Source organism: Canariomyces notabilis (assembly GCF_033297395.1).
Source record: "Canariomyces notabilis strain CBS 508.74 unplaced genomic scaffold N656scaffold_7, whole genome shotgun sequence".
Lineage (NCBI taxonomy): Eukaryota > Fungi > Ascomycota > Sordariomycetes > Sordariales > Chaetomiaceae > Canariomyces > Canariomyces notabilis.
In genome coordinates this window covers 360475-387509 of record NW_027041829.1, presented here as the reverse complement: position 1 = coordinate 387509, position 27035 = coordinate 360475, and the positions used below count along the sequence as shown (strand labels likewise).

The following is a 27035-nucleotide window of genomic DNA, read 5'->3' as shown; positions in this document are numbered from 1 at the left end:
CAGCTACAGTCGTAATACAATGGCAGACTATGGGATGACTGGCATTACGCAACCTCCGGAATCCCGCATGCGAGCTTGCCTCGATTCTCGCCTTCGCCTTGCCAAATGGCTCGCCTTTCCGGCCGCTAGATGGCTCGTCGACAACTCCCGGTTTCTCTGCAATCATGTCTTGGACGACTGCCTTGTGTCTTTTGAGCGTTGTTGTATACGCCGCCACGGCCTCGCTCGTATGCCGGCGACAAGAAAGCGGCATTGTCGGTGTATGCGTCTTCCTAAGAAGAGCATTTCATTCGTGTAAGCTGGCCAGAACGCTATTGATCCTGTGGCTTTTTGCTGACGGTGGAAAGCCGCTGTGCTTAATCGATGGTTGTACATTGACGGAGGAGAGTTCTCCTACTATGATGGCGAGGGCATCGCTTACCAGTATTGTACTAAGCATCCTGTTGGCGTAGTCCACTGATGGCATTGTTAACTTGAATTGCAGCGACCTCGCTGGTATCGATTGATCTCACCAAGGACTGGACCAATACTTCGGTCAGTTTACACTCAATCCCGAAGCCTCCTGGCACCCCAAACCTCAGGCATGGCGGCATCTGGGTCGACCGCGCAAGAGGCGTCCTCTACACCGGGTTTTCGGGCACTCATTCGCATTTCGGAGACGGAGCCCCTTCTCCGCAGGGACTCTGGTCATTTACGCCGGACCGGTCAGGTAAACCCTCAGGCTCCTGGAAGAATCTCAATGAGAGCGCGCATGACAGTTTCACAAGGCAGCCAAGGCCTTTCAGGGGACAAGTGGCGAGTGGTGATGGCTTTGGTTTTCTCCTTGCCGGTATATATTCAAGATCGGACACACACGCGACTCCCACTCAATACTGACGCAACCAACCGGCAGGTTTTGTGGGCGACGGGGTCTGTACCCAGACTCATATCAGCAGCCTGGCCGCATATGATCTGTCCTCTAAGGGGCTGAGGAACTTCAGCGATGCTCGAGCCCTTGCCCCGGGATGGGAACAGTATGGCGGCACTACTTTCGTTCCAAACTGGGGCAGACACGGGATATTGATTAGTGTGGGCGGATATCATGGCGGAGGCGCCGAGAACATGGTCTCATTTCAAACCGTCCTTATCTACGATATCGATAGCCAGCGGTGGTTTGAGCAAGAGACATCGGGCGATATTCCCCGGCCGCGAAAGGAGTTCTGCATTGCCGGCGGGGTATCAAACAAGCGCACGCACGATATCCTGGTGTACGGTGGCTGGGATGGCCGGGCCGGGCCGGATGCGGTTCCCTATGATAGCGCCTTCGTGCTGACGCTCCCCGGATTCCATTGGGTCAGGGCGGACTATCCACCGAGACATCCGCGGCATGGCCACAGCTGTAACGGGGTCGGGGGAGGCCAGATCTTGATCGTCGGCGGTGTGGACTCTGCGCACTTGGATCCCGCAAAGGAGGTCTACAGGAGCGTATTCGATACCCCAGATCCGTTTACTAAGGGCCTTGCAATATTCGATTTGAGCAAGCTGGCCTGGAGTCCGTCCTACTCGGCAAACCGGGGCTTGCAGAAGCCCGCGCCTCAGATTCAGGCGTACTATGACGCACAGTGAGTGCCACACCAGTCGAGTGGTTAGACTGATTCAATAGCTAACACACTTCACCTTGCAGTGGGAGAGTCCCTGCCAGTGGCTTTAGCTCTCGCGACCTCGAGCGGCTCTTTGCTGTAGACGACTTCCGAAAATGGGACGAGAGCACGCTCACATCAGGGGCCAGCCACCGGGGCAGCCATAGCGTTGGCGCCATCATCGGGCCCCTGGTAGGTGTCGCAGTCGTGGTGGCTCTAGCGATTGTGGCTGGGTGCTGGCGTCACCGGCCCGACTCCGGAGGATGTAGGGGCCGTGTTATCTGCCATGAGCTGCTCCGCAGGTTGGGGCGAGCCGTTTCCCGTGCGCGGTCGCGTAGATTTCTGCGTGTCATCTACGAGGAGCGGCTACATGGGTTGGAGCGTGAGTCGCAAAATCGGACACCGCAAGCTTCGGGTGGACCTGAAGGCATTGAACTGGGCGAGACTGATCGACGCCGCGTCCGGTTTGCGCCAGAGGTGTGAGGTCTGCATGTGAGGTGTCTGAACTCTCCTGTCTCTCAATTGCTTGGGATATAGTCCAGCAGGACGTTCCAAGAACTCTCAACCTGGCAAGATATTTCTGCCGAGGACCGCGGAAGTCGTCGCACTGGTGGGCTTGTTCTAACGACGGGGAACCAAAGGCCCTGTATAGAGATTCTCACGATGAATGTACGGTTGGAGGCCTTCTCCAGGTGGCGCCTGACTGGAATTGACAAAGTGATATTATTTATTCATATAAGCAGCTCACTCGGCTATACAGCAATAGCCATGGCGCAGGGGAAAGGAGTCCCGTTCCTGACTTCACCCTTTCGCCGGGATACTCTTCCTGATACACAGCAACCCCACACTCACCATCCAAGCACCCAGCCGGCACTAGCCCGCAGCGCCATTCCCTTAACCGCGAAATCACACAGAAATCCGATAGCGGACCAGCTGTATTCACAAATGCGTTTGTTAGTAGACCCATAGATAGGCAGATGGGATAACCACGACTGCGTGAAGGTACGACGTACAGAGTGCGTCCTTGTGGGCCCTTGCTGGACGTATATCCCAGCGCATACATGACTCTGGCGGCAGACCAGGCTGCGCCGACGCCGGCGGCGTAGATTGGGTAGCGCAGGCCCGAGACGAGCATTGCGCCTAAAAAGGGGGTGAGGTTTTCCGTGAAGTTTGCGTGGGCGCGTTGGGCTGCGGGTTCGTTCAATGGTTAGCCTCGATTTGCTTATTTATTGGCCTGCTTGCCGGGTTTGCTGGCTGGCTGGTTGGGAGGGAAGATGGAGGTCAAAGATAACTAGTTGGGCGGGGTGAGTTGGAGTATAGGGATGAACATACCGCAGTTGAAGGCATAGGCCTTGGGGTCCTTTTCGGCAACCTCGTTGGTAGCATAGGCAACTGGGTACTTGATGCCCGAGGACCTCCGGCGGTTCGAGGTGAGGACCGCGTGCAGCGTGTTGATAAAGAAGGTGGAGGTTGCTACGGCAAGGACGTAGCTTGTGGTTTGTCAGTACTATTCTGTGCGCAAAATGATGCATATGGTGTTTATCACTCACCCGTACTCGTCAGGCAAAGTGATGGCCATTTTGATATGTTGATTTTTGGTAAGGTCCCCGGTGAGATGGATATGGATGGGTATCAAGGTGATGCGGACCGCAACTGCTGGCCAGGAATCAGAGAGACGGGGCTCAAATAAGAAGTTATCCCTGGTGTAGAGCTCTCATCGTGCTACCATTTTCCTTTGGATTCTGTCGCGCTGCTACGTAATCGACCTGCTACCTCCTGCCGCGATCCGGGTGGATATCATGGGGAACCCCTAGCCCGTTGGGATGGACAAGCCAATCGGCTTGCATGGACGGGCCTTGAATGGGCCCGATGCCGACCAAAAGTGTCCGTGGGGCTTGCGCCAATGGAGCAGACGGTGCTCGGACATTTCTCTTCCTTTCCGACACGCCGTGTGTATTGTTTGATCGGGAGAATTGTCAATTCATGCTATCGGTATGATGGGAAACGACTGTTGGAGAAAGGTCTGGTGTATCTGCACGATCGGATCTGTATGTGTGGAAGGTTGTAAGACGTTGGCGGGATGCAACAGGGGTGTAAGCGGACGTTGGTTCCATGTCCACTGCCGTGGGACGGTTCTAGCGCTCAATCCACTGGCTTCCAGCATGACGGTGTATGCCCCAGGAATGACACCATCGGCATGTGTTCCGAATCGAGTCTTTTGCTTTAACCTTATCCTCACCTCACTCAGCCGGTACAGCGCTCTTCTGGCGGTCGCCACTCTAAGCCCAGGCCAGCAAATACGCGGCGCTCCGCCGTTAGCATGTCCGGCGCCGGCTCCCCATCCGGCCCGCTCTCGAAATCCACCCACGACCCATCGAGCCTGCTGCGTATCCCGCTGCTGTCAAACTTGAGCGACCTCTCCTTCTTGCAGTACCTGCGCAAATCTCGCTGAAATGTCGTTCCGCTCGTCCAGCCGAGCACGGCGCACCCCGCCGTCTTCCAAGGGCTTATAATGATGTCGACTCTGCGGTGCGGATTCGGGTTCTTGACCGACTCGCCGGCGTTCCATACCGGGTCTTGCCAAACCACCAGCGCCTTGTCGAGCGTGTCGAACCCAGTGCCCGCCTTCTTCTCGTTGCCCTTCCAGCTGACGGGGACTTGGCCCCGCTCCGAGTTTGTCGTGCTAATCGAGAGCGTGTGCGTGATGTATTTGTCCCGCTCAAGGCTGACGACGATGCGCTCGACAAACCCCAGAGTAGCAGACTCGTCGGGGTGGCTCAGCACCACGTCGACGTCACCGCTCTCCGTTTTGCCCCGACGGTAGCCGCCAACAATGACCATCTGAAACCCCTTTCGGATTTTGTTGGCGTGCGCAAGGATGATGTTGGAAATGGACTCGACTTCTGCGCGCGGGATCTTGAGCAGGAACTCGTCGTAAAACTTGACGCCGATCTGCTGCACGCGTGTAAGCGTGTTCCAGCCGTACTCGACGATGTCGTCTATATCGCGCCAGCCGCGGTTGTAGAAGTCGCGTGCCGTCGTCTCAGCCACGCCCCAGATGTTGTAGAAGAGCTTGAGCACGGCCAGCTTAGGGTCTGACTCATCTTCTCTTGCTTCTCTAATCTGGCCCGTTTCCTTGAACTCCTGATAGAGCAGGGCGATCTTAGCGCCGCAGCCCGGAAGTCTGGCAACTTCTGTGGCTGAGTTTTAGCAGAGAGCGAAGTCCTGAAAGCCTAAATTTCTTACCTACCTTGGGAGGTCTGAAAGGTATAGGGGTAGGCGGCGATGGTGGCGATTGCGCTTGAATAAGCCCTGACGCCTATCTTGTCCCCGGTCAAGGTTCTTGCCGTCTTGATTTTGGACAGCTCCTCGATGAATGGCTCGTTTGGTGGATGCACCGGAGTAGGGCGTTGGCACGAGTAGGTAGTATGGAGATAGTCGGGGATGGGTGGGAGATGGGCGTCGACCTCATGCTCCGATGTCGTCTGTCTGACCAAAGTCGGCCTGACGGGGTTCCGAACATAGGTCTCGCCCCTTCTTCCACTAAACGGTTTCTGGCGGGAACTTGGCGGCAGAGCGCTTGCATCGGCAAGAGCACGTTTGAGAACCTCGGCCGCCTTTTCAGCAGGGGGCGGCGGTTGACTTGTTTCTGGTGCTGCCAGCACCTTGCGGCCTTCATACACGAGATAATCGTCCAGCGGAAGAACTAGGCCTGCCTTGATGGAGTCGGTAAACCAGGAGAGCCTTACCACCTTGACCGTCTGCCCTGCAGTGCCGGGTGCAGCGGGCCCAACCAGGCGGCGCTGAATCTCGCCTTCAGATGCCGTGTCTGAATCAAGATCAGAACTGGCAAGGACAGGCGTCATAAGCCTGAGGCGCTTCAGCTCGGGCGATGCAGATGCTGAGCGTCGGGTCGTATCGATCTCCTCGGTAACCAATTTATGCTTCCTGAGCTCAAACAGTGCTCGCTCCTTGCGAGACACCTTTCCCAAAACGACTTCGGCCTCATTGATGTCATAGGTGAGCGTGGGGATCTGCTCCTCGAGTTGCTCGAGTTCTTCGGATCCGAGCTGGGCGGGGAGGAGGAAGATGGTTGGGAAGTCGAGTGCCATGTTCTGCGTGGTTTGTGTAGCTCAAGGTTGGCAATCACAGCGGAGCGCATTGTGTTGAAGAAGCCGGGACGTCTCAATATGCACAAGCATCCATGGATGGCAAGAAGTTAAGAAGTATGTACAAGACGTCTTGGTTGGAAAGCTAAGGTAGCATTTAGGCAGATGAGGAGTGAGTGAAAATTGAGGATCAGAATCGTGATGAAATAAGCTATTTCACCTCCATTGTGTCGCCCTCCGCCCGCTTTCAAGCCCAGCTTGGGTTCCTTGGGTATCTTCCGCTGAGGCAATGCCAGTGTGTGTGGGCAAGTGACAAGTGACACAAACCGGTTGCATCTTATCTTGGCGTGGGGATCCAGAGAGACTTTGAAAGCTCTTGGTGCAATGCATCGAACAAGAGTGTATGACGACGTTAGAAAAGAGCCTCGAAGAACTTGCGAGGAATGTGAATGCATTACATACAAGTACATACATACTGTGCCGCACCATTTACGGTAAGTACACGTGGTGTTTACAGTACATAACTTCCGAATTACAGTACACGAGTTGGTTCGTATTGGATGTAAATTATGTAATGTACAGTTCTACCGTCCTCGTCGCGGGCGGAGACGCCGGAGAGACAGAGACGGCTCAGTACAGTAACGAATAGGCACTGTATACCGGAGTACGCTCAACGGTTGACCGGGCTGAGGCTGCTTCTGGAAACGTCGCGCCTCAAAACCTAAACTTAACTCTTGACGCTCGATGCAGAACACTTGGGGAGCGGCTTTCTACACACGAGATGACAATTGTACTAGGGCCATGACGACAGGCGAGACGGGTCCGATTCTAGTTTGTTTCTGGAGATTGAGATTCAAGCGCGCAGTTTCCGACTTTTGTCGCTTCTCAACTGCCAGGTAAAAAATCTTTTGTTGGAAAGAAACGGCTCAGCCTCCCAGGACCGGTTGAACCTTATTATCCTTCTTTCTAAACAAGAGTCTGAGCGATCCATCGCCCAACTCTCACCCGCGCCCACTTGGCTTCTTCATAGATGCCGTTCATCCTAATCTCTCTTCGCGGCCACGCATTCCCACAAGATCAATAACAGTCCCTCGTTTTGTGTATGGTGTGCCCGTCGCTCCGGTGAAATCAGCCCAGTCGCACTTGGTCTCGACTCGCTTCTCTTGAGGGCTCTCGCAGCCCCGAGAATAAAGTCGTCGTTTTGCTCGCATTCCCTCTGCTGGGCCCGTCAGAATCGACCGAGCCAAGATGGAGGTTGCGCAGACGCTCGTCCGCTCCGTCATGCGCGCCTTCTACACGACACAGGAGGTCCTGGTAATCGAGGCGCTGGTAACACACTCGGCTCTCCGCGACGACGAGCTGGCCTACTTGATGAAAATGAACATCAAGGACCTGCACAAGCTCTGCGCCTCCCTGCGCGACGCCCGCTTCCTCGTTATGCACACGCGGCCCGAGATGCAGCAGGGCAAGACGCGGCCCATCAACCGAACCTACTACTACATTGATTACCGCCAGACCATCGACGCCATCAAGTGGCGCGTCTACAAGATCGACAAGGACATGCAAGGCGTCGCCCAGCCCGCCGACGAGTCCAAGGAGTACTTTTGCCCCAACTGCGACGCCCAGTGGACCCAGCTCGAGGTGCTCGACTCGTTCTCGCCCCAGGGCTTCACGTGTGGCCGGTGCGGCGAGGTGCTGGAGCGGTCCCAAGAGCGCGAGGCCCCGGGCCACCAGCAGCTGTCGCGCATGAACAACCAGTTCAAGTTCATGACGGACCTGCTGCAGGAGGTGGACAAGGTCGGCGTGCCCGAGTGCAACTTCGACAAGGCCCTGGCCATGGCCCGCCCCGTCGTGCGCGAGCCCACCCACGAGGTGCTCGCCAGCATTCCCGTCGACACAGGCCTCAACAAGCCCTCGGCCGTCAAGGGCCTTGCCAACGTCGGGCCCAAGACAATGCACGTCACCATCTCGGACGGCGACAACGAGCAGGAGAAGATCGAGGACCGCAAGCGAAAGGAGCGCCTGCTCAAGGAGAACGCCCTGCCCTCGTGGATCACCGAAAGCTCTGTGCCCGCCATCAGCCAGACCCAGTCGTTTGAGATGCGCGACGCAGATCGCGATGAAGACATGGCGCCGGCGAAGAGGGTCAAACTGGAGACCGCCGAGCCTGTTCAAGATGCAGGCGCTGCCATGAGCTTCAAGATGGAGCATGACGAAGACGAGGACGATATCGAGTTTGAAGATGTGGTTTGAGCCAAAGCAGTACATCTGAAAAATGGCTTGCCTCCCTTGAATTGTCACCCGTCGACCCTCATGCGAGCTAGGATGGGATTGTGGTGGTTCACGTGTCCCTTGCAGAGCGATCGAGATTCTAGCCGATGGTCCTACTCCCATCACAGATCGCCCTACCGTATCTGGCAGCAAACCCGACATAAAAAGGCACCTTGTCCTTTTAGACCAACAAAACTGGGTGGTTCCAGCGGTCTGGATGAAGACATTTGGCGTGTACAGGCTGGCTGTGCGGAGCGGGGCTGTATATATATGCACCATTCAACCTTTGAGGAGGCAATTCTGCGGGGACGAGGCAGATGACCCGGGTGCGGGTTCGGGAACGCAAGAGACTGCAATAGTCTCGCAAGAATGGCTCTATCGGGCAGGTAGGTATATTGTACACGCATTGACATGCAATTGTCAAATCGGCTGGGGCAGGCGTTTGGGAGCGTAAAATCTAATTAGAATAGACACTGAATGATCATCATTCGCCGCGGTCAAAAAAGCATGGCTGTGGAGCGATTGCGCTATTCCCATTCCTGGCCCTAATCCCTCGATGAACCAGTTACCCCCTTAGTCGTTTACACCCGGACTTCATTTCATCTCTTCCATTATACATACTTCCGCAGCTGTATGGAGAGTCAGTAAAAGGTCAACCAAAAAGATAGCAGGAAAGGAAGGCCACTCACATCCAAAGTCAGAGTCCTCGAGCTATTGATGTCCTGATCCCTGTACACGCCCACCAAGCTCTCACTGTCCTGGAAGAGCGTCGGCTTCAGGCTGATGACGATGAACTGCATGCCCGGCCCAGCATGCTCCCGGATATACTTCTTGATCTTCTCAACGTTGGCATTGTCCAGCGCGGCGTCCACCTCGTCCAGAACGAAAAACGGGCTAGGCTGGTAGCTGTGGATGGCGAAGAGCAGCGCCAATGCCGCCATGGTCTTCTCACCGCCCGAGAGGTGCTCCATGTCGCGAAACCGCTTGAGCGGCGGCATGGCGTGGTACTTGATCCCCGACAGGTACGGCGTGTCCGTATCCTCCTCAATGTCGAGATACGCCTGCCCGCCGAGCGGGTAGGCGTCAGACCGCGTGAGGTCCTTGTACACGTGGGTTATCTGCTCCTGGATGTGGGTGAAAGCGCGGTTGAATGTTTCGAAGCGCTTCGCCTTGACTTGGGCGAAGGCCTCGCGAGCAGCGCGTAGAGCGACGCGAGAATCCTCAAAGTCCTTTTCGGTGGCCTCCAGGCGCGATTTGACGCTCTCAAGGCGCTCCATGGCGCGCATGTTGGGGTTGAGCTTCTCCAATTCTGCCGTGAGCGAGTTGATCCGTTCCTGGAGCTTGTCTTCGAGATCCTCGTCGGGCTGCCGAAATTAGTGTTAGCAAAAATCTCTGAAAGAAACAGGAGCGGAGACTTGCATTCTTGAGACTATCGTCTAGGCCGTCAAAGTCCACTTCGATGCCGTAATCGTCCATGGCAGCTTCCAGGACTTCGTCTTCGTCCTCTTCCTCGTCCATCTCCATGGCATCTTGATCTTTCCGGAGTAGCACATCCTCGTTTGGAATGTTTTCGAGCGAGCCCTTCCGCAATGGAATTTGAATCTGCTCTAGCTTGCATCTCCTCAGGAGCGCAAACTTCCCAGCGCTGTTCTTCTGCACGGTCGATTCGAGGCTACTAATCTCCTTTAACCTGGCCTCGATCTCCTTGCTCTTCTTCTGTAGATCCTGCTTTGCCTCGGCAACCTTTTTGGTCTTTTCAGCATGGCTGGCCCGGACCTCTTCCAGTGACTCCTGGAGAGCCTCGAGCTCGTCCTGGTCCTGTGCCATCGCTTCCTCAATATCCGATTTCTCCTGTTGGTAGGCTTCCAGGTCTTTTTGGTGGCGCTGCAGCGTCGCCTCCATAGCACGAATCCGGTCAGAGGCTGTGCTCTGCTGTGATAGCTCCCAAGACAAACTGTTCTGGATGCGCTGCTTCTGCAGGTCGAAATCTTGACGCTTCTGTGCAGCCTCCTGCTCGAGACTACCTTGCTGAGCTTCGTAGGCACGGATATTCTCGTACCCGAGCCTCTTGCAGAACCCAGCGAAGATTTTATCCTCGACGTCAGCGATGGCCTTTTCGAACTTTTGCACCGTGGCACGGGTGCGCTGCAGCTCCCCTTCCTTCTCCGCATATTTGGGCTCATATTCCTTGAGTTCCTTTTTTGCATGGCTAAGCTCCTTCTCTTTGCTCTTGAGGTTCTTTTCAAAGGCAACCAGCTCGCTCTGCTGGAGGCGGAGGCGTTGTTCCAGCGCAGCAATCTCGTTTTGCAGAGCCTCTTCGGCAGCCCCTCGCCTCCCCGGCCGAGGCAACTTGGCAATGTCGTCTCTGAACTTCTCGGCTATTCGCTGCAGGTTCTGGACGTCGTGCTCCTCAAAGCGGCGCTTCCCTCCCTTCTCGTCTGGCAACCGACCACCGGACATGGTGCCGGCTTTGTGGATGACGTATCCCTGAAGAGTTACCGCTTTGACCTGGATCTTCTTGTTATAAACTATGTCCTTGGCAACGTCGAGACTGTCGCAGACTACCGAGCCACCACAGGCGTATGCAATTGCCCGTTCCAGCGAAGGGTCAAAGTCGATAGTGTCGATGGTTAACCGTGCACCAGAAATGCCCTTTACGGCAGAGTTGGAAGTGTTGACTTTGATGTTGTCGAGAGGGATGAAGGTAATCGGTGGAAACCGCTGGTCTTTAAGGTACTGAACACAGTCGACGCCAGTCTTCTCGGTGTCAACAACGACTGCGTCGAATTCGCGACCCAGCGCAGTGATGACGGCTTCATCGAACTTTTTCTGCTTGGGCTTGCACAGCTCGCCAACTCGTCCCCGGACGCCAGGGTAGATGCGCTTAAGATCGCTGATCATGTTTCTCATCTTCATCTCCTTTTCGTTTTGTCTTCGTCCCATATCTGCGTCGTCAAGCTTCCTCAGCACCTCGCGGAGCTTTTCTTCCAGTTCGGTATGCCTGTTGTTGATCCTGATGCGCTCAGATTGGACGCCGTTAAACTCCTTCTTTTTGGCATCAATATCGCTCGTGATTTGGCGAACAGAATCTTGGCTAGCGTTCCTGCGATCCTTGATCGCCTGGACCTCACTTTGTAGTTTCTCCACGGCTCCCTCGAAATTGTCAATCTTGCCTTTGAGACTGTTTACCGTCACCTCGTCGCTTTTTAGCTGGCGCTCCAGATTGGCCAGCTTTGCCCTGTTATCTGATGATTTTCTCATGGCCTCTGCTTGAAGGGTTGTGTACTCCTTACGGTCCGCGTCGCTCAGCTCTTTGCCTTGTTTCTTTAGCGTCTCGGACCACTGCTTCTCAAATTGTTGATGTGCCTTCTCTACCGTGGCCAGGTCTTTTTTCAGTTTTTGGACGTTTGCCGCCTTCTCGTCCCGGTCCTTCTTGACGTCGACAATCCGCTTCTGAAGCAGGGCTATGTCCTGAGAGCTCTGTGATATCTTCTCATCCACTGGGACGAGGCTGTTTTCTCTGTCTTCAATGCTCTTCTCTTTAGCCTTTATGCTCTTTTCAACTTTGCTGACCTCGCGTCCGGTGGTTGCTTGCTCCTTGCGGGCCGCTTCAAGTTTCTTCTCAAAGGCCTCCACGTTACGGCGAAACTCCTTGAGGTTCTCCTGATGCTCCTGGATCTTGGCGCTAGACTCGTCCATTACGCGCTGGAAGTGATAGAGCTTCCACAGGATATGTGTGATGACTGCCTCATCTCGCTCCTCGTTTTTTTTCTGGAAATTTTCAGCCTCTTTCTTCTGCTCCTGATACTGTTTGATTTCCGAGTTGATGCCCCTCCTCCTGTGGAGTTGGAAATTCTGGTTCTCTGCGGCCTGCTCGGCCTCTGCCTGGAGCCTCTCGTACTCAGCCTTGTACTCTAGACTCCCCGATATCTGCTCGATCAGGCGCGTCAGATCCTGTGGGGATTGGGACGCAATTGCCTCGACATCTCCTTGAAAGACGAGGAAATTCCGCGCCTTAATCAAAATGTTTTCTTCCTCCAGCGCCTGGTTATACTGTTGTGCGGTGACTATGCGGTCGTTGATGCGGTATTCGCTAGAACCGTTGCTCGTAATGGTCCGCTTCCACCGTTGTTCGTCACCAGCATCGTCCTCATAGACGGCCATGACCCAGGCCGTCTTTGGGTCATTCCGAGATGCTCGTTGCGAGGAGCCTTCGTCCTCGCCATTCTCGGTACCGTTGATGTGGTTGCCATTCGTAGCCGGCGCAGCGGTTCCGTCGTCCTGAATTTTGGAGGTTTTCATCACGCGACCGCGGTAGACGAGGTCGCGAAGATGCGTGGATCGCAGGTGTGACGACTTGATACCCAGAACGAAGGATATAGCGTCCATGCTACAAAGTAAATGAGCGTATTAGCACCTCGAGTCAAGGGGAGCCTGGTTATTCGAGCACAGAAGCGACGTACGAGTTTGACTTTCCGGAGCCATTGGGACCGATGATGGAGGTGAAATAGGAGTCGCCAAATAGAAGGGTGTGGTGCCCCTTGTAGGATTTGAAATCTGGCATTCATTGTCAGACGGAGAAGCGACTGAAACTAACTATGGCACGTACTGAAAAGCTCCAGTCGTATGAGCTTGCCCATGATCGCGGTTGCTCCGATGCGCGGAGCACACTATCGGTTCGGTATCGCGCTCTAGAATGGATAATCTTGGTGGTATGACGCGACGAGCGATGGTTCGAGATAATCGGCGCGATAATCGGCATGCGACGCGCGTGGATTGTGGGTGAGATGGTGGGCAGGTCTCTGCTGTCGGTTCGCGACAGGTCCCGCATTCAGTTACCGCGACGGGATGAATTTACTTTCGCGACTGGGAAGACGAACTGTGGGGGTGGGGAGGGAAGAGCGCACAGACCAGGCACTCTACCTTCAGGCTTCGGCAGCGAGGTAAGTTACAGTATAATACAGTAACGTTGCAGTACTTTTTGTATGTATCAAATTACTCTACCGCCACTTACGCTTAGAGGCAGGAGGAGGCTTAGTAACTCCTGGTAAGTCTGCTTTGTCTGCGCATTATTCCGCAAGGATTGATGCAGATGCAGCGTGCAACAGATGTGTGTTCAGATGTAGGTATGTACTTCTACAGAATCGGCGCCTGGCGGTCTTGTCACTCAAGGTTAGTAAGAAGGCAGATAATCCACCGGCAGCGATAACGTCCAGTGTCTTCAAACTTGCGAAGGTAAGCTTCATCCAATGAGAGAGGCGGGTTGTGGCACGCCAAGTGCTGAGCCAGTTACAAGGGTCGCGTTGGTGACCTGCCCATGCACCGTCATCAACATCGTTCACGGGTCCGCTGGGCGTCCCTTGCGGTTGCATCACAGGATCTCAGAGAGGGCCTGCGCGGTCAGTCGCCATCTCCCCTTGAAATACATACAACATTTGCAGAGCCCGAACGGTCTGGCCCGAAACCGTCAACCTCCCCGCTTATCATCTAGACCCCTCAATATACATTTTAGTATTAGTTCTGGCCGCAAGTCGCGTCTCCAAAATCTCCAAGCTGGTTGAGCTCTAAGGCCCTTTTTCTCTTTCTCTTTTCGTTTGTCCTTCTTTTTTGTTAGACGCCCCCGACTCATATATACCGACACCTAGGCAAAGGCCAGAAGAACGACTCACATAAGAGTTGTGGATAAGGGCGCAGTCTAGGCTGCATCCCATTCTCCTTGTCCGAAGCTTCGGTGTAAGTAGATGCGCCACTTTGACTTTAGCTGACCTCATGCCATGTTTGCCTTTACATAGGGCAGCCTGCAGCTCCACAGCCGCCTGGCCGCTTGTCTTTTGTTGAACATGTAGAGGTGACGTTTGATCGACACCTTCCACCTCACGCTATTAGTATCAAGCGGAGTATTTGGACTGACAACATCCCGTCTCTGATTTCTAGTTGCACCCTCTGTGTCGCGTACTCGAATCTGGACCCGAAGACATTCGCGCTTGCGGCCCACGCCAAAGATGGCAGAGCCTGGGAGCAGCAGTCTCCCCATACCTATCCCTAATAACAACAACAAGTGGGAAGTGGCATCTACCGATAGCGAAGCGATTCCGACGCCAGACATCAGCGGGACGCCGCCCAACGACATCAGAACCCCTGACGAGCATACCATCGATACACCCACGCTCGGCCCTACGGCACCCACAAGCCCCCGGCACCACTCGCGGAACCCATCATTCTCGGGAAGCTCCTCGTACCAAGAGGACTGGGATGCGTTCCCGCCCCTAGACCGCCTGACGGTGCTCGATATCCTCGAAAACTTTGCCCTCCCGCAACAGCTCGAGAAGCTCCAACGAGGATTTTCAGCCCAGACGGAGAAGGTGCGCAAGTCGCGCGAGGCCCTCGGGAATCGGAGCCGCATGGCCCGCGAGCGCATGGTGGACGAGTGGCGGCGCCGGGTGCCTTCGGCCGACGAGCAACTGGAGCGATACCGCAAGCGCATGCGCGCGAGCGTCGAGAAGCTCGGCAAGCGCTGGAACGACACCAAGGCCATTACGCTGCGCGAGAAGATCTCCTTCATCTGCGGCGTCATGAACATCTTTGTGAGCGGCTACCTCATCGGCGGCTTCCCTGAGTGGTTCCATCTGTGGTACACAGCCCAAGTCCTCTACTTCATGCCGATCCGCTTCTACACGTACCACAGGCGAGGATACCACTACTTCCTCGCCGACTTGTGCTACTTTGTCAACTTCCTCCTCATGCTCAGTATCTGGGTCTTTCCCAACTCGAAACGTCTCTTCACGGCCGTCTACTGCCTTGCCTATGGCAACAACGCCGTTGCCATCATCATGTGGCGCAACTCGTTGGTATTCCACAGCTTCGACAAGGTTACCTCTCTCTTCATCCACATCATGCCCTGCGCAACGCTGCACTGCATCGTCCACCTCCTCGACCCTAATCTCCAGCGAGACCGCTTTCCCGCCATCTGGACCATCAAGACGTCGCCGCCTGGCTCCCCAACCGCCTATGCCAACGTCATGTCCATGCTCGCCTGGTCCACCATCCCCTACGCTTTCTGGCAGCTATCCTACTATTTCTTCATCACCGTCCGCCGGCGCGAGAAGATTGCCGCCGGGCGCCCGACGAGCTTCACCTGGCTTCGCAGGTCGTACAGCAAAGTCTGGATCGGCAAGCTCGTCCTCTCCCTGCCCAACGCCCTGCAGGAGCCCGCCTTCATGCTGATCCAGTACATTTACGCCGTGCTGACCATGCTTCCCTGCCCGCTGTGGTTCTACTCGCGCTGGGCATCGGCCACGTTCCTGATGGTCGTCTTCGCCTGGTCCGTCTACAACGGGAGTACCTACTACATTGACGTTTTTGGCAAGCGGTTCCAGAAGGAGCTTGAGGCGATGAAGGCCGAGGTGGCCAAGTGGCAAAACAGCCCCGACGTTGCCGGGGTGTTGAGCCCCACGTTACAGCCGGCCGAGGGTGCTGGTGCTGGTGGTGCTGCTGCTCCTATTGTTGATACGATTACCGGCAAGGCATTGGATGATAATGCCCCCGGGGGTGTGGCGGGCGGGCTGGATAATATTCCGCTTCTGAACGATGAGAGGCCTGCCGCCGTGATTGCCACGGGGGCGGATACGGATGGAGGCGCGAAGGATGTTGCGAGGGAGCGCAAGGTTGGCGGAGAGCTGGAGAAGTCATGATCTTTTGCTTATTTGTTTGGTCACCTCTGAACCGTTTCATTCCTCTATTTCTGCAGATTTAAATGGCGCGGACTGGGTCCGGCTTGGTTCGCACATTGCTGGCGCTGGATCATAGACGTTTGGGGCTTAAGGGTCACTTCCATCAGTTTGCCTTTGCTAGGATTCTGAGTTTGTCTGGGCGGGAGAGGAAGGAGTGAGAGCAGTGAGGAGAGGATCCATTCGTCTCTCGTTATACCCCCAGAGTAGTTCATCTTCTCCTTTTCCGTCATGGGCTGCATCATGTCTCGACTTCTGGTTGGCACACTCTCATGTATGTGTCGTTCATCACTGCTTGTGATTCCTCGAGCTTTATACCCAGTTCCTTTACTACTGTTGAGGCATGTCAGAGGCTACGTACGAGATGGCGTGGGAGGCAGATATGTAGTTAATGCGATTTTCAGGCGATGGACCCTGAGCTACCATGACCCCGAGTTACCATGACCCCGAGTTATCATGATACCGAAGCAATGATAGCTGTTCAGACCACTTCACCTGGCCACTCTGGTAAGCTGAATTTCTGCTCGAATACGAAGGTAGCCACAGTCACGTTCGAAATATTGTTTACGCACCACGGAAAAATGCATCAAACACGCCGCTGGTATTGGGCTTTCTGAGCCATCAAAAACGCTTTCCCATATCCGCTGAACCGAACCCATCCCAATCACCTCCAAGCAAAGACCGACGCGATACCGCCCAGCCCTGGCAAGCAAGCAAGCAGCCAAAAATACAAGTCAGAGAAATCTCGCTGAATCAGGACCACCAAGATCTCTGCCCCGCTCAGTCCCTGCCTCGCTGACTCGAGCAACTACACAGGTACATACAAGCAGAGCGACGTGGTCCCGAGAGTTCTCGGAAGCGCCCTAAACCTTCATTCCTCGTCGACTCCCATGCCGCCTAAGGAAGAAAAACCCGCTTGCCCGCACTGTAAAGCCCGGCCGAGAAGGAAACCGAATGAGAACTACCAAAGCCCAAATGCCATTAGGGTGTCGCTGATGCAAATCCCCCATTCATTACAAGAGCGGTTTCCGGGAAAGATGAGGAGAGGGGTATATCGTCGTCGCCGTCGTTGTCGTCGTCGAAAATAGGCCAGAGGAAGAATGAAGAAGGGCCGAGCCTCGTCATCCTTTCAGGGTTCGAGTCGCCATTCTTCCGCATGAGTTCCTTGCAATAATACACCACCGCCCAAGAAAGATGAAATACCCCGCGCGCGTCCTCGTCTACAACACAAAAGGACGTTTGCCACGCGGAAGCCAAGTTGAGTTGCGATTTGGGACGCGAGGAGTGATGTGGGATGGCATGTTAACGTTCCGCCGCAGAACCTCTTCCTTCTCTTTTTTCCCCGGCTAACCGACCCTAATCCGATCCCGAATTTTCAGCGCCAGACGCCTCCCCGCCCCAGGGGTCCTCGAAGGCCAAAGGTCACAGCAAAGCAAAGGTTATCATCTAATGACGGGGATCCCTATTCCCCCGATGCCGTCGCTGCTGTACTGCTGTTCCCTCGACACCCCCGGACGGGTACCAAATACGTTCCAAAACCTGAGCGTCTCATCGCCGGCGCCCGTCACGACTGTCCGCCCGTCCGGGCTCATGGCCAGGTAGAGCACGCGGTACGTGTGGCCGGTGAGGCTGGCAACTTGGGTCATGGACGGGTACTTCCAGATGACGATCTGGTTCTGGCTGTAGCCGTGGGTTGAGACGATCTCGTTTGAGTTCTTGGACCAGGCCAGGTTACAGACCTGGCTGCCCGTGTCGATCTCATTAATGACGGAGCCGCGGACCGTGTCGTGGAAGATGATGCGGCGATCGGCGGTGCCACCGCCTGAGGCCAACAGGCCCCTCTGATGCGGAGACCAGGCAATAGCCTTGACGGCGGCGTTGTGGTCGGCAAACTTCCAGAGCGGCGACTCTGAGAGCTTATCCCAGACCATCAACTTGTTGTCGTTGCCTCCACTGGCCAGCTGGCCGTCTTGGCAGTTCCATCTCAGCCCGCACACCTCCTGCTTGTGCCCCACGAGCTTCTTCAGCCATTGGTCTGGCGCCCGAACGTCGCGGTGGTATATTAGCCGATCCCGCGAACCCGACGTCAAGATGTGCGTGTTCCATGCTAACGAACCGACCCGCGCAGTATGGCCCGTCATGGTTCGCAACCTCCTGGTCCTTTCGGCGTCCCATATTTGAACGAGCCCCTTGCCAGTTCCGATGGCTATGTGAGTCCCTTTTTGGATCCACGATACACTGGTTACCGTATCGTCGTCGAGCGTACACAGCTTGTTTACGCGACCCGTCTGCGCGTTCCACATGTACACGCTGGATCCCAAACCGACACCCATGACATTTGCACTCCCCCAGTCAACCAGGTTCAGATAGAAATCGTCCGCCAGCTCGGGAGCGTCCAGGACCTTGTAGGGAACTTTAGCGACTGCTCTGGGCTGCCGCCTCGGACTGAGAAGCATCTGTTGGCTGCTATACCTCAACGGCGTCACGTTGTATGCCTCTGAGCGGATATCGTGAAGTTGGCCGTCCCGGCTCTGAGGTGTCCTTGACGGTGTAGGATGGCCTGCAATGTTGTGATGTCGTGGTGACATGTAAGAAAATAGGTTCTTCTGAGGAGTTGAGGGCGTCATCCTCGCAGGTAAGGGCGGCACCGCACCGCTTGGTGGGGTGCGAGATGATGGCCGCCCTTGTTCAGGGGACATTGTAGGTGTTATTTGTGGTATTGAGTCCTCAAACATCTCTGCCCGCAGCAAGGTAGAGAAAGTCCGATTTGCTTCCTCGTCTACAAGGGTGTTAGCAGGGCATCAAGGACTGTAGGGGGCTTTACTCACTCCTTTGAAAGTGTAACTCCCCGTGAGGCGTTCTTTTCTTCTGCTTTGGGGGCGTAGCAGGGGAGCCTGCAGCGTGCAGAAGCTGAAAGCCGGCAGAATAGTCTCTCCCGGATCTTGTGGGAATGAATCTGTAAGGCTGGGGTCAGCCTCAGTCCTGAACCGAGGGCCCTGCTCTCCAACATACCTATCGCCATTTATCCTCTGTCGCTTCCTATGCGGGCTTGCACCGGGAGTCCCTTCTCTCTGTTGGCGGCCCATTTCTCTGCGCAATGCGCTGTCGACTGCATCTGCATCCAAACTCTCTGATCTTGAGCTCATGCGGCGATCATCGTGCCTTAGTTCAACACGGAGGTAATCTGACTGGGGTGGAGGCGTTGAAAACCGCGCACCGCGGCCGACGGAATGGCTGTGGGATTCGGAAACGGAGCGCTTCATGTTGGCGGACAAGGCGGCTCCGCCGGAGACGTCGCCGTTGATGCCCATCCTCCTCAACAAAATCCGGACTTAATATGCACAACCGGAGCGATACTGTCTCTTGTGTAGTTTACCCAATCCAATCGCTCAGCAGCTGCAAACCCTTGAAGAGTCCTCACTTTCTCCCGCTCGGTCACTGTTCGCTGAAACCAATCCGTTCGCAGGCAGGCAATATGCGCGGTGTTGTTTAAGTGACAAGCGGGTTAGGTCTCGTCGCGGAGCGGATAATCTGCAAGAGAAACCTAGGTAGCCTATGTAGTAAGGCAGAGGGCGCGGATCCTGAGGGACGCTATGACGGTCGACGATGTAGAGCGAGCGTCGCGATGGCAGCCGCTGTTTGGCAGGCTCGGGGAGTGGCGGGGCGACCGGGCAACGGCGCGATAGAATCAGCATAGAATTGCTCAGGAGCTAAAAAACCCTCGTGCGATTCAATCGCTCGCGATTCCAAAAGGTCCGTCTCGCCGTCGTGTATGCTGCTATCCAGGTATTCATTAGGATGCCGATAGGCGATTGCGACGATGTGCACCAAAGGTGGAGGAGGTTGTGGTGGTTTGGCGGGAAAGAATGAGGTTGGAGGGTATGATAGGAACCTGGTCCTCGTCACTGATGGGTCGCGCTTAGGGTGGGCGTCGTATTGTAACGATGCAATGGCCTACTGTATCTCGTATTTGTGACGGTAATTCGCCTGAACACCAGCTTGATGCAGGCCGAAATGATGATTATTACGGTAATATTACAGCTTTATACAGCATATTACAATCTCAATACATGGTTTTTCATTCCCAACAGTCGCGCTAGAGAGTGTCACACCCTAGCTGCCGCCGCACGGTCCATTCACAACACACCCGTCTCCTGCCACTCGCTTGCAGCCAAAACGGCCTGCAGGGTGCAGAGTGCCTGCCCTGTTGTACTGCCGAGAGTTCGCCTAGCGGTGCCTGACAGACTTCCGTTGCCCAACCCCAAGACGTGATCAGATCACAGCCAGAGTGTTGTGTAGGTATCCGTAGTTCACTGGTGTACGGAGTATTCTAGTGTTGGATCAAATTGACAGAAGGTGAATGTTTATGAAACGGCCATTGGAAGTGGCTGGTATGATGGTATCTGCTCTTCGGAAGCCCCTTGCGGCAGTTGAAGCTTCTCGCGATGTCTGCTCTAGAAGGAGGGCAGTCAATCTCAACAAATGTAAGGTAGTTCCAACTTCCACATGAGAGGTGGCATCTGGCTACCTAGTCGTACTTCGCAGTCGACGGTTGAACCAGAAAGCCTCCTGATAAACTAATGGACCTCACCTTGATGCGGGGTATCGCCGGTGAGTGTTGCGATTTCGCGAGGTTTGTTATGATCATTCCGATAATGGACGTGTTTTCTGTAGCCGGCGGGCATGCATCGCAAGAGTCCCTTGCCTGGTTCGTCAGATCCGGGCTTTTGTTGTTGTTTTTGTTTTTGCCAGTGCCGGCAGACGTCGCGCTCCTGCGCCTCTGACTGGCTGAAGATCTCTGAAAGGACGAGTGGGCCGCTTGCAAGGGGGCCGCTCTCTGGCTTGGCCAGTGCTGACCGTGTTCTTGCAGCGAGACCCGCGCCTGTCTTCGGCGCTTCGCGTGTCTTCCCATTTCAACCCCTGTCCTTCGCCAATATCCAACCACAGGATCGCATCTAACTAACATGGTCAAGACTCGGCAGCCGTCTTCATGGTTCTTCATCTGATGAATCGGCCGAATTGATCGCCGCATCCGCCGCCGTGTAATGTACAATGTATGTCTACATACTGTAGTACTGTACTGACGCCACACTGAACTTGCGGGTGTCGACGAAGTTTGGGCCTCGGCAAGTACTCTGATCTTGTCGCATCGCATTACGCCGCTGAAACTTTGAAAGCCACGAGCAACCTCATATGTACATGTATACTAGGTACGGATGGTGTCGACAACTGAACTGCAACCGCAACAAGGTTATGCGTACGCAACTGGAATGAGTCTGCTCAAGTACGGGCCTTGGATTCCTGCATGTTCGACATGAGTGGCAGCAGAGCTGCCCTCGACGGAATACTTGCACCTTCAACTGTTTACTCCACCATGGTCAATCATCGAACATAGCACGATTCAAGGCTCTGGTCCGAGTATTAACTGTCCTGAATACATGGACGTGCAATCAACGTCCATTCACTGCTCCCTTTTGCCGTATGTGACGCAACACGCCAGGGGTATCATGACAGACTCCAGATCTCGACCCCTTTCACAAAGACATTCTCATATCTTCATCAGCATCGCCTTTCGCTCAATCATACTGAAACAGCATGCTAATACTCTCCCCATGATGCACCCTTCTAATGGCCTCTGCAAAAGTGCCGCTAATGTCCAGCACCACTAGCTTGTCGCACGCCGCGCGATGCGCCTCCTGCGCGACCGTGTTGGTCACGACCACCCTGTCGAGCGCTGAGGCGTTGATCCTCGCGATGGCGTCGCCGCTGAACACGCCGTGCGTTATCAGTGCGATCACTTGCACCGCGCCCTCGCGCTTGAGCAGCTTCGCCGCTCGCGTGAGAGTGTTGGCCGTGTCAGCGAGGTCGTCAACCAGGATGCAGACCCGCCCCGCAACGTCGCCGACCAGCATCATGGTTGCCTTGGGAGGGTAGGATATCTTTGGGGAACGCCGTTCTATTCGATACAGTTAGTTTCGGAGAAGTATGAAACGGGACACGAGGGAAATACCCTTATGGATGAGGGCAAATGCGAGCCCCAGTTCGTCGGCGACGGCCGTGGCACGTTTAGCGCCGCCTGCATCGGGACTGACAATGACGGCATCACGGTAGTTGGGAATGTGCTGTTGGATGTAGCGTTGTAAAAGGGGGCGAGCATGGAGGTTGTCGACTGTCAGAGTTAGCAGTCAGCAACGGATTGGTTGACTTCTAGCGCCCAGGGACAGCAATAACGGGGAAAGCAAAACTCACCGGGAATGTCGAAGAACCCTTGGTAAGCACTCTCATGAAGATCACAGGTCAAAACCCGGTCCGCCCCGGCACAAGTCAACAGATCCGCCACCAGCGACCCGGACTGCGCCATCCACTGCTTGTACCCGGATTTTGCCTGGAGCGCAATCATTAACCCCGGATTCTCGTAGTCATGCGTCGTATAAGTGCCCGGCTGCTGCTGCGGTACAAGTACCGGCGAAGCCGTTCCGTTCCCTCCAGCCGGAGGCCCTGTCCCCTTATTCCCGCCGCCCAACGACACCTTTCCCATCATCTCAGCAACATCAACGCCAGCACTCCCTAGCCCAGCCGTCCTCGGGATACTCGCCCCAGGCGTGACAGGCACGCTCTCAAAGGTATAATCCCGCCCTGCTCCTGTCCCCGGGCCCCGTTCCCCTACTACTTGCCTGGTAGTGCCCGACATGCTCACCAGCGGCGCACCGGCCTTGGAAAATGCTAGGTCGGGTTGCCTGGAATACGGAAAGAGCGGTAGCACGGCAGTAACCCGTCTGGCGGAACCCGTTTTGCAGGCCGAGATCATGATGCACAGCTCGATGAAGTAGTCGTTGACCGTGTTGGGGGGCGACCTGCTCTCCTCATCGGCGGTTGTTGCTGATCTTGTCGATGCCGATGAGGGTGGGGAGGCGGACGATGTAGGACCCACGCCAAACGTCTGAACAATATACACATCCTTGCCGCGGACCGAGTCGCGGATCTCACAGCGTGTCTCGCCGCTTGAAAACTTGGCGAGGAGCCTGCTCGAGGGCGACACACCGAGAGTCTCGCAGACAGAGTCGACGAAGCCCGGGTGGGAGCTCCCCGAGAGGACGACGATGTTGCGAACCATGGTGTTGAATGGTCCTGGGTTTCTTTTCCTTAAGTGTAACGTCCAACGTCTTTCTAACTGGAATTTTATGATTTTCGGGCGGGTTTGCTGTGGCCCGGGTGTTCCCTTTCTTTAGCGGCCACGGACAATGACAACTGGAGAAGACGACCACCACCAAAGAGGTAAGGTAGGTACTCAGTCAACGACGGCACTAAGGCAAGCAGCTATACAATCGCAGACACCGAATGGAAGCAGCAATCCGGTAACCCTGTTCCTGCTCCATCCCAAATGGCAGACTCATGAAAAGAACAGAGCGGAGTGGAAACCCAAAATTAAAGAGCACAAGCAGAAATGTGCCATCAGCATGATTGGGTATCCACGTAACCTTTTTATCAAGCAAAGGTCAGGACAAGGAGGGGCAGCCAGTGAGTGAGTAGTGTGTCTTTCTCAGCGCCGCCGCCGCTGTCGTACAAACATGGCGGGGGCTTAGTGTATGGAGTAAGGAAGGAAGCAAATCAAGAGTGAAAACGGTATGTAACATAAAATCTCACAGGCCGAGGGAGGCGCCCAGGATATTTCAACCCCGGCCTCCAGTACCTTACATAATGTAATAATTGCATTCATTCATTGAGTACTTATGTGCTTAATAATTCCCACGAATCGAAAGGAGAAGGCATGACTTTGAACTACCTTAGGTACCTGCTAGGTGAGGTACGGTCCGGTGACGGAAACGGCAAGGAGAAACAATCTTGTGCCATACGATCTCGTTGAGTTACACTCTCTGGCACATACTGAAACTGAAACGGTCATTGCACCGACAGACGCCTTTAAGAATGCACCTCTGAAAGACGGGAATTCGGCATTCTCTGCAGCTTCCCGTTGCGCATCGTACAGACACCGTACCTGAGGGTACACTATAATGCGGCGGCCTCTGCCGCTGTGCATCTAGCCGTTCATTCTGCCAGCCGGACCCCCACGTACTGACATTGTCCTCTTTTGAACACCACGTTTAACACCGTCCACCATTACGTCATGAGCACAGCTGCTCGTTGTCTTCATTACCCCCTCACCCCGCCCCCGCAAATCTCAACAATGGATATTAGTTGCAGACGCTGGCATGGCAATCACTGAGACGAGTTGAGCACAGGACAGAAACGCCTGAAATGGAACACAATACGTGTCTACAGTTCTATCGAATACTATTATCTCACTCCAATCTGTCCTATGAGCCTGTCCCTGGGGAGGGAACAAGTCTCATCTTCCAAAAAAGCCAGTTGATATAAGTGGTAAACCTACGAAGCGAAGTCAGGCCCTTGTTGTCCTTCCCCTATTCAGACAACAAAGGGCGATGCGGGACACCAGCAAACACACCGCCCTTCTAGTGCAGGCCCAACAGGACCTTTGCACCAGGCTCGCTGCAGACGTAAATGACGTCGTGGTTGTTGGAGAACCCATTGAACGTAGTGGCCGAGCACTTTGTGTAGGCGCCCATGTCCTCAAAGTACAGCCAATCGCCAACGTCCAGCTCGACGGGGAAGCGGATGCTCTCGGTGATGCGATCAATGCCGTCGCAGGTCGGGCCCCAGATGCTGTACTCGATGCCGCCGCCGCCGACCGCGTCAACCGCGCCCGCCGCGGGCGTGTCGTACAGAGTGTGGCCTCCAGCACGCAGTATTTTGGCGACGGGGTGCTGGTGGTCGAACATGATGCTACTGAAGTTTCCATAGAGCCCGTCATTGACGTACAGCATGTAGCTAGCCTCAGACTTGGCTTCGTCCTGGATGGTACGGCGCGCAATGACGTTGCAGGCCAGAGTGAAGGCCGACGAGGCGTAGAAACGGCCGGGCTCCGCGATGAGGTTGACTCCCGAGTGGGCAGGGAAATACTCGTCGAGCGCAGCGCGCAGCACGCTGGCCATCTCCTCGAAGCTGCTGTCGCTGCAGAAGCCGCCACCAACGTCCAGCGTCTTGAGGGAGAAACCGTGAGAGGCCGCCTGCTGGAACACCACATGGGCATCCTGGACCGCCTTCAAGAACGCACCTGGGTCTGAAGCACCGGACCCGACGTGGAAGCTGACGCCCACGACATTGAGCCCTAGCTCGCGCGCCAAAGCCAGGAGGCTGTCGGTCGAGTCGAGCGAGGCGCCAAACTTGAGGCTGAGACGGCACAGCGACGACGAATCGTCGGTGAGGATGCGCAGGTAGAGCTCGGCGTCGGGAAACAGGCGGGCGATTTTGCGAAGCTCGTCGGAGTTGTCAAACGTCATCTGACGCACGCCCTGGTTGGCGACATAGCGCACATACGAGTTGGTCTTGCAGGGCTGCGCGTAGATGATGCGAGAGGGGTCAACTCCCAGCTCCAGGACCTGCTCGATCTCGGCCTTGGAAGCGCAGTCAAAGCCGTTGCCGAGGGCGGACAGCAGCTGCAGGAGCTTCGGGTCCGGGTTGCACTTGACGGCTACAAACATCAAGTTAGCAACCAATCCATTCGACGCTTGGTTAGAGAAGAATAAAAAATCTTACCATAAAACGGCTTGACACGGGGCAGGTTCAGCTTCCAGCGCAGATGCTGACGGTAGACCTCGCCGAGATCGGCCACAAAGAAGGTGTCCTCCTCTCCCGGCTCGCAGAACTCGTGGTCAATGTTTTCAATGCGCTCGCGAAGAGCGTCGCCAATTAGCTTCTTGGCTGCAGGGTTGACTTTGCGCCCGACATAATGGTCATGAGGGTCGTAATGTCCATGATCACGGTACTCAAAGAAGCCATTATTGCAGGACTTCGGGAAGACGTGATTATTCGTAAATTCGTAATAATCAAGCGATTCGGGGTTGCTGGCGAGGACCGTTGGCATAACCATATCCCACGATGTACCGGGGGGTGGCAATCAATCGAGGGCGGGCGAGTGGGCGGACTGGACGAGCGGCTTCTGGGTCGCTGAGGTGCGCCGGCAGCGTAAAGCTAAATGCACAGGCTTGAATTTGTCGAGTGACAAACGTGGTTTGAACGACACGAGCGCAAGCGGGTTCTAGGGAGGTCGGTGGCGGTAGCAGACTGATCCCTGGGCGGTCTGACGAGACTTCGTCGACTCTTCCTCGGTTAGAGGAAGAACCGCACAACTCGTCCTATGCGGCAGCTGGTTGGGGGGATTGAACTCGGGGCTCTGGTTGTGAGAGAAGTCGAGCAAGGAAATGTCGAATTCCCTAGGCGACCTCAGCAGGTGGTGGAAGGGAGTTGATGATGTGGAAGGTTTTGCAGAGGCTGAAATCTTGGTCCGACACGAGGTTCACGGCCGCGGAAGCCGTAGTCGGGTGAGTGCCTTTGAGAAGACCAAAGGCAGTCGAGCGAAGCGATGGTGTGACACTAGTTCTCGAGGACGTTAGCACCATGCAACAACGACAACACAGTCATCCCAGTTGATCCCATCCCGATCTGCCATGGTCCCAGGAAGGAGGACACGGCATTCATCAGCCACGCGGCATTTCCCCGATTGCAGTCAAACCACGAGTCAACGTCGAGCGGCGTTGCACGAGTGACAAGAAAACCAACATCAATTGGACAGCGTACTTACAAGATTCCTGCGATGCGCGTGGATTTGACACGATAGCCGTACAGCCCGACTGACGAGGGGAGAGGAGGACAATGGGGAGAAAGGGGTCGAAGGGACGGAAAAAGCTTGCGATTGTGAAAGAGTTAATAATTGAGGGGCTTCGAGTGGTTATGTATGGAATGTGGGGGAGCTACGAGGGCGAGGGCTGTGCTCAAATTTTCACTTTTTGTTCCCTGGTTTTCCATTCCCGTACAGAAGAAGGGTTTGTTAGTGTGTGATTATACGGGACATACCGGCCCCATAAATTCTGTGCAATAAACCCTCGATGATCTTGCTTGTCGAAACAACAGGTACCGGTACAGTACAACAGGTATGTACGATACAAGTGCCTCGAGCAAGCTGGTCTGCGACACGTAGTACCTATAAAGTAATTTCCCTCCGAGTGTTGTGACGAAAGTACAGACTGTCTATGGAGCATCATACAGCGAATCCGCTCGTCTCAATATTTCGACCTGCTTATGGGGACCATCCGTGTGTTGCCCTGTACTATACTGTATTGTATTGTACACTTTGAGTGATAGAACGGCGAGGAGGACTCTCTGATGGAGCTGGACTGCCCGAGCGGGAACGTACAATACCCCTCCGCTAGCACCATGCTCCCTGCGATGCG

General features: G+C 55.1%; 10 protein-coding genes across 10 annotated transcripts; 3 read left to right on the top strand and 7 right to left on the bottom strand.

The window, feature by feature from the left end:
* Positions 1-164: 164 nt before the first annotated feature.
* N656DRAFT_797007 (uncharacterized protein) lies at positions 165-2102 on the top strand (the record flags this gene model as incomplete). Its single annotated transcript, XM_064817591.1, has 5 exons — positions 165-294; positions 348-428; positions 485-829; positions 893-1601; positions 1664-2102. 5 exons carry the CDS (start codon positions 165-167, stop codon positions 2100-2102), a joined length of 1704 nt encoding a protein of 567 aa, XP_064671357.1.
* A 189-nt stretch (positions 2103-2291) lies between these two features.
* On the bottom strand, positions 2292-3360 carry N656DRAFT_598468 (membrane-associated proteins in eicosanoid and glutathione metabolism). Its single transcript, XM_064810243.1, has 4 exons — positions 3170-3360; positions 2952-3109; positions 2633-2807; positions 2292-2552 (listed from the first exon to the last, which is right to left on the bottom strand). The coding sequence occupies exons 1-4, from the start codon at positions 3196-3198 to the stop codon at positions 2468-2470; spliced, it is 447 nt and encodes a 148-aa protein (XP_064671356.1). The 5' UTR covers positions 3199-3360; the 3' UTR covers positions 2292-2467.
* Positions 3361-3863: 503 nt separating this feature from the next.
* On the bottom strand, positions 3864-6146 carry N656DRAFT_750834 (Nucleotidyltransferase; the record flags this gene model as incomplete). Its single annotated transcript, XM_064813008.1, has 2 exons — positions 4870-6146; positions 3864-4819 (listed from the first exon to the last, which is right to left on the bottom strand). The coding sequence occupies exons 1-2, from the start codon at positions 5729-5731 to the stop codon at positions 3864-3866; spliced, it is 1818 nt and encodes a 605-aa protein (XP_064671355.1). The 5' UTR covers positions 5732-6146.
* Positions 6147-6976: 830 nt separating this feature from the next.
* On the top strand, positions 6977-7981 carry N656DRAFT_707081 (uncharacterized protein; the record flags this gene model as incomplete). The annotated part of the gene is made up of 1 exon (XM_064811403.1): positions 6977-7981. The coding sequence occupies one exon, from the start codon at positions 6977-6979 to the stop codon at positions 7979-7981; it is 1005 nt and encodes a 334-aa protein (XP_064671354.1).
* Positions 7982-8640: 659 nt separating this feature from the next.
* Positions 8641-12639, bottom strand: N656DRAFT_706723 (putative SMC1 protein; the record flags this gene model as incomplete). The annotated part of the gene is made up of 4 exons (XM_064811378.1): positions 8641-9344; positions 9403-12389; positions 12463-12556; positions 12609-12639. The coding sequence occupies 4 exons, from the start codon at positions 12637-12639 to the stop codon at positions 8641-8643; spliced, it is 3816 nt and encodes a 1271-aa protein (XP_064671353.1).
* A 1362-nt stretch (positions 12640-14001) lies between these two features.
* Positions 14002-15690, top strand: N656DRAFT_797002 (uncharacterized protein; the record flags this gene model as incomplete). Its single annotated transcript, XM_064817590.1, has 1 exon — positions 14002-15690. One exon carries the CDS (start codon positions 14002-14004, stop codon positions 15688-15690), a length of 1689 nt encoding a protein of 562 aa, XP_064671352.1.
* Positions 15691-17168: 1478 nt separating this feature from the next.
* On the bottom strand, positions 17169-18872 carry N656DRAFT_788707 (WD40 repeat-like protein; the record flags this gene model as incomplete). The annotated part of the gene is made up of 3 exons (XM_064816710.1): positions 17169-18505; positions 18555-18682; positions 18739-18872. 3 exons carry the CDS (start codon positions 18870-18872, stop codon positions 17169-17171), a joined length of 1599 nt encoding a protein of 532 aa, XP_064671351.1.
* A 2430-nt stretch (positions 18873-21302) lies between these two features.
* On the bottom strand, positions 21303-22840 carry N656DRAFT_767493 (phosphoribosyl pyrophosphokinase; the record flags this gene model as incomplete). Its single annotated transcript, XM_064813560.1, has 3 exons — positions 21303-21682; positions 21737-21895; positions 21976-22840. 3 exons carry the CDS (start codon positions 22838-22840, stop codon positions 21303-21305), a joined length of 1404 nt encoding a protein of 467 aa, XP_064671350.1.
* A 1140-nt stretch (positions 22841-23980) lies between these two features.
* N656DRAFT_598219 (uncharacterized protein) lies at positions 23981-26021 on the bottom strand. Its single transcript, XM_064810242.1, has 2 exons — positions 25342-26021; positions 23981-25276 (listed from the first exon to the last, which is right to left on the bottom strand). The coding sequence occupies exons 1-2, from the start codon at positions 25673-25675 to the stop codon at positions 24198-24200; spliced, it is 1413 nt and encodes a 470-aa protein (XP_064671349.1). The 5' UTR covers positions 25676-26021; the 3' UTR covers positions 23981-24197.
* N656DRAFT_706654 (uncharacterized protein) lies at positions 26019-26204 on the bottom strand (the record flags this gene model as incomplete). Its single annotated transcript, XM_064811369.1, has 1 exon — positions 26019-26204. One exon carries the CDS (start codon positions 26202-26204, stop codon positions 26019-26021), a length of 186 nt encoding a protein of 61 aa, XP_064671348.1.
* Between the last annotated feature and the right edge of the window lie 831 nt (positions 26205-27035).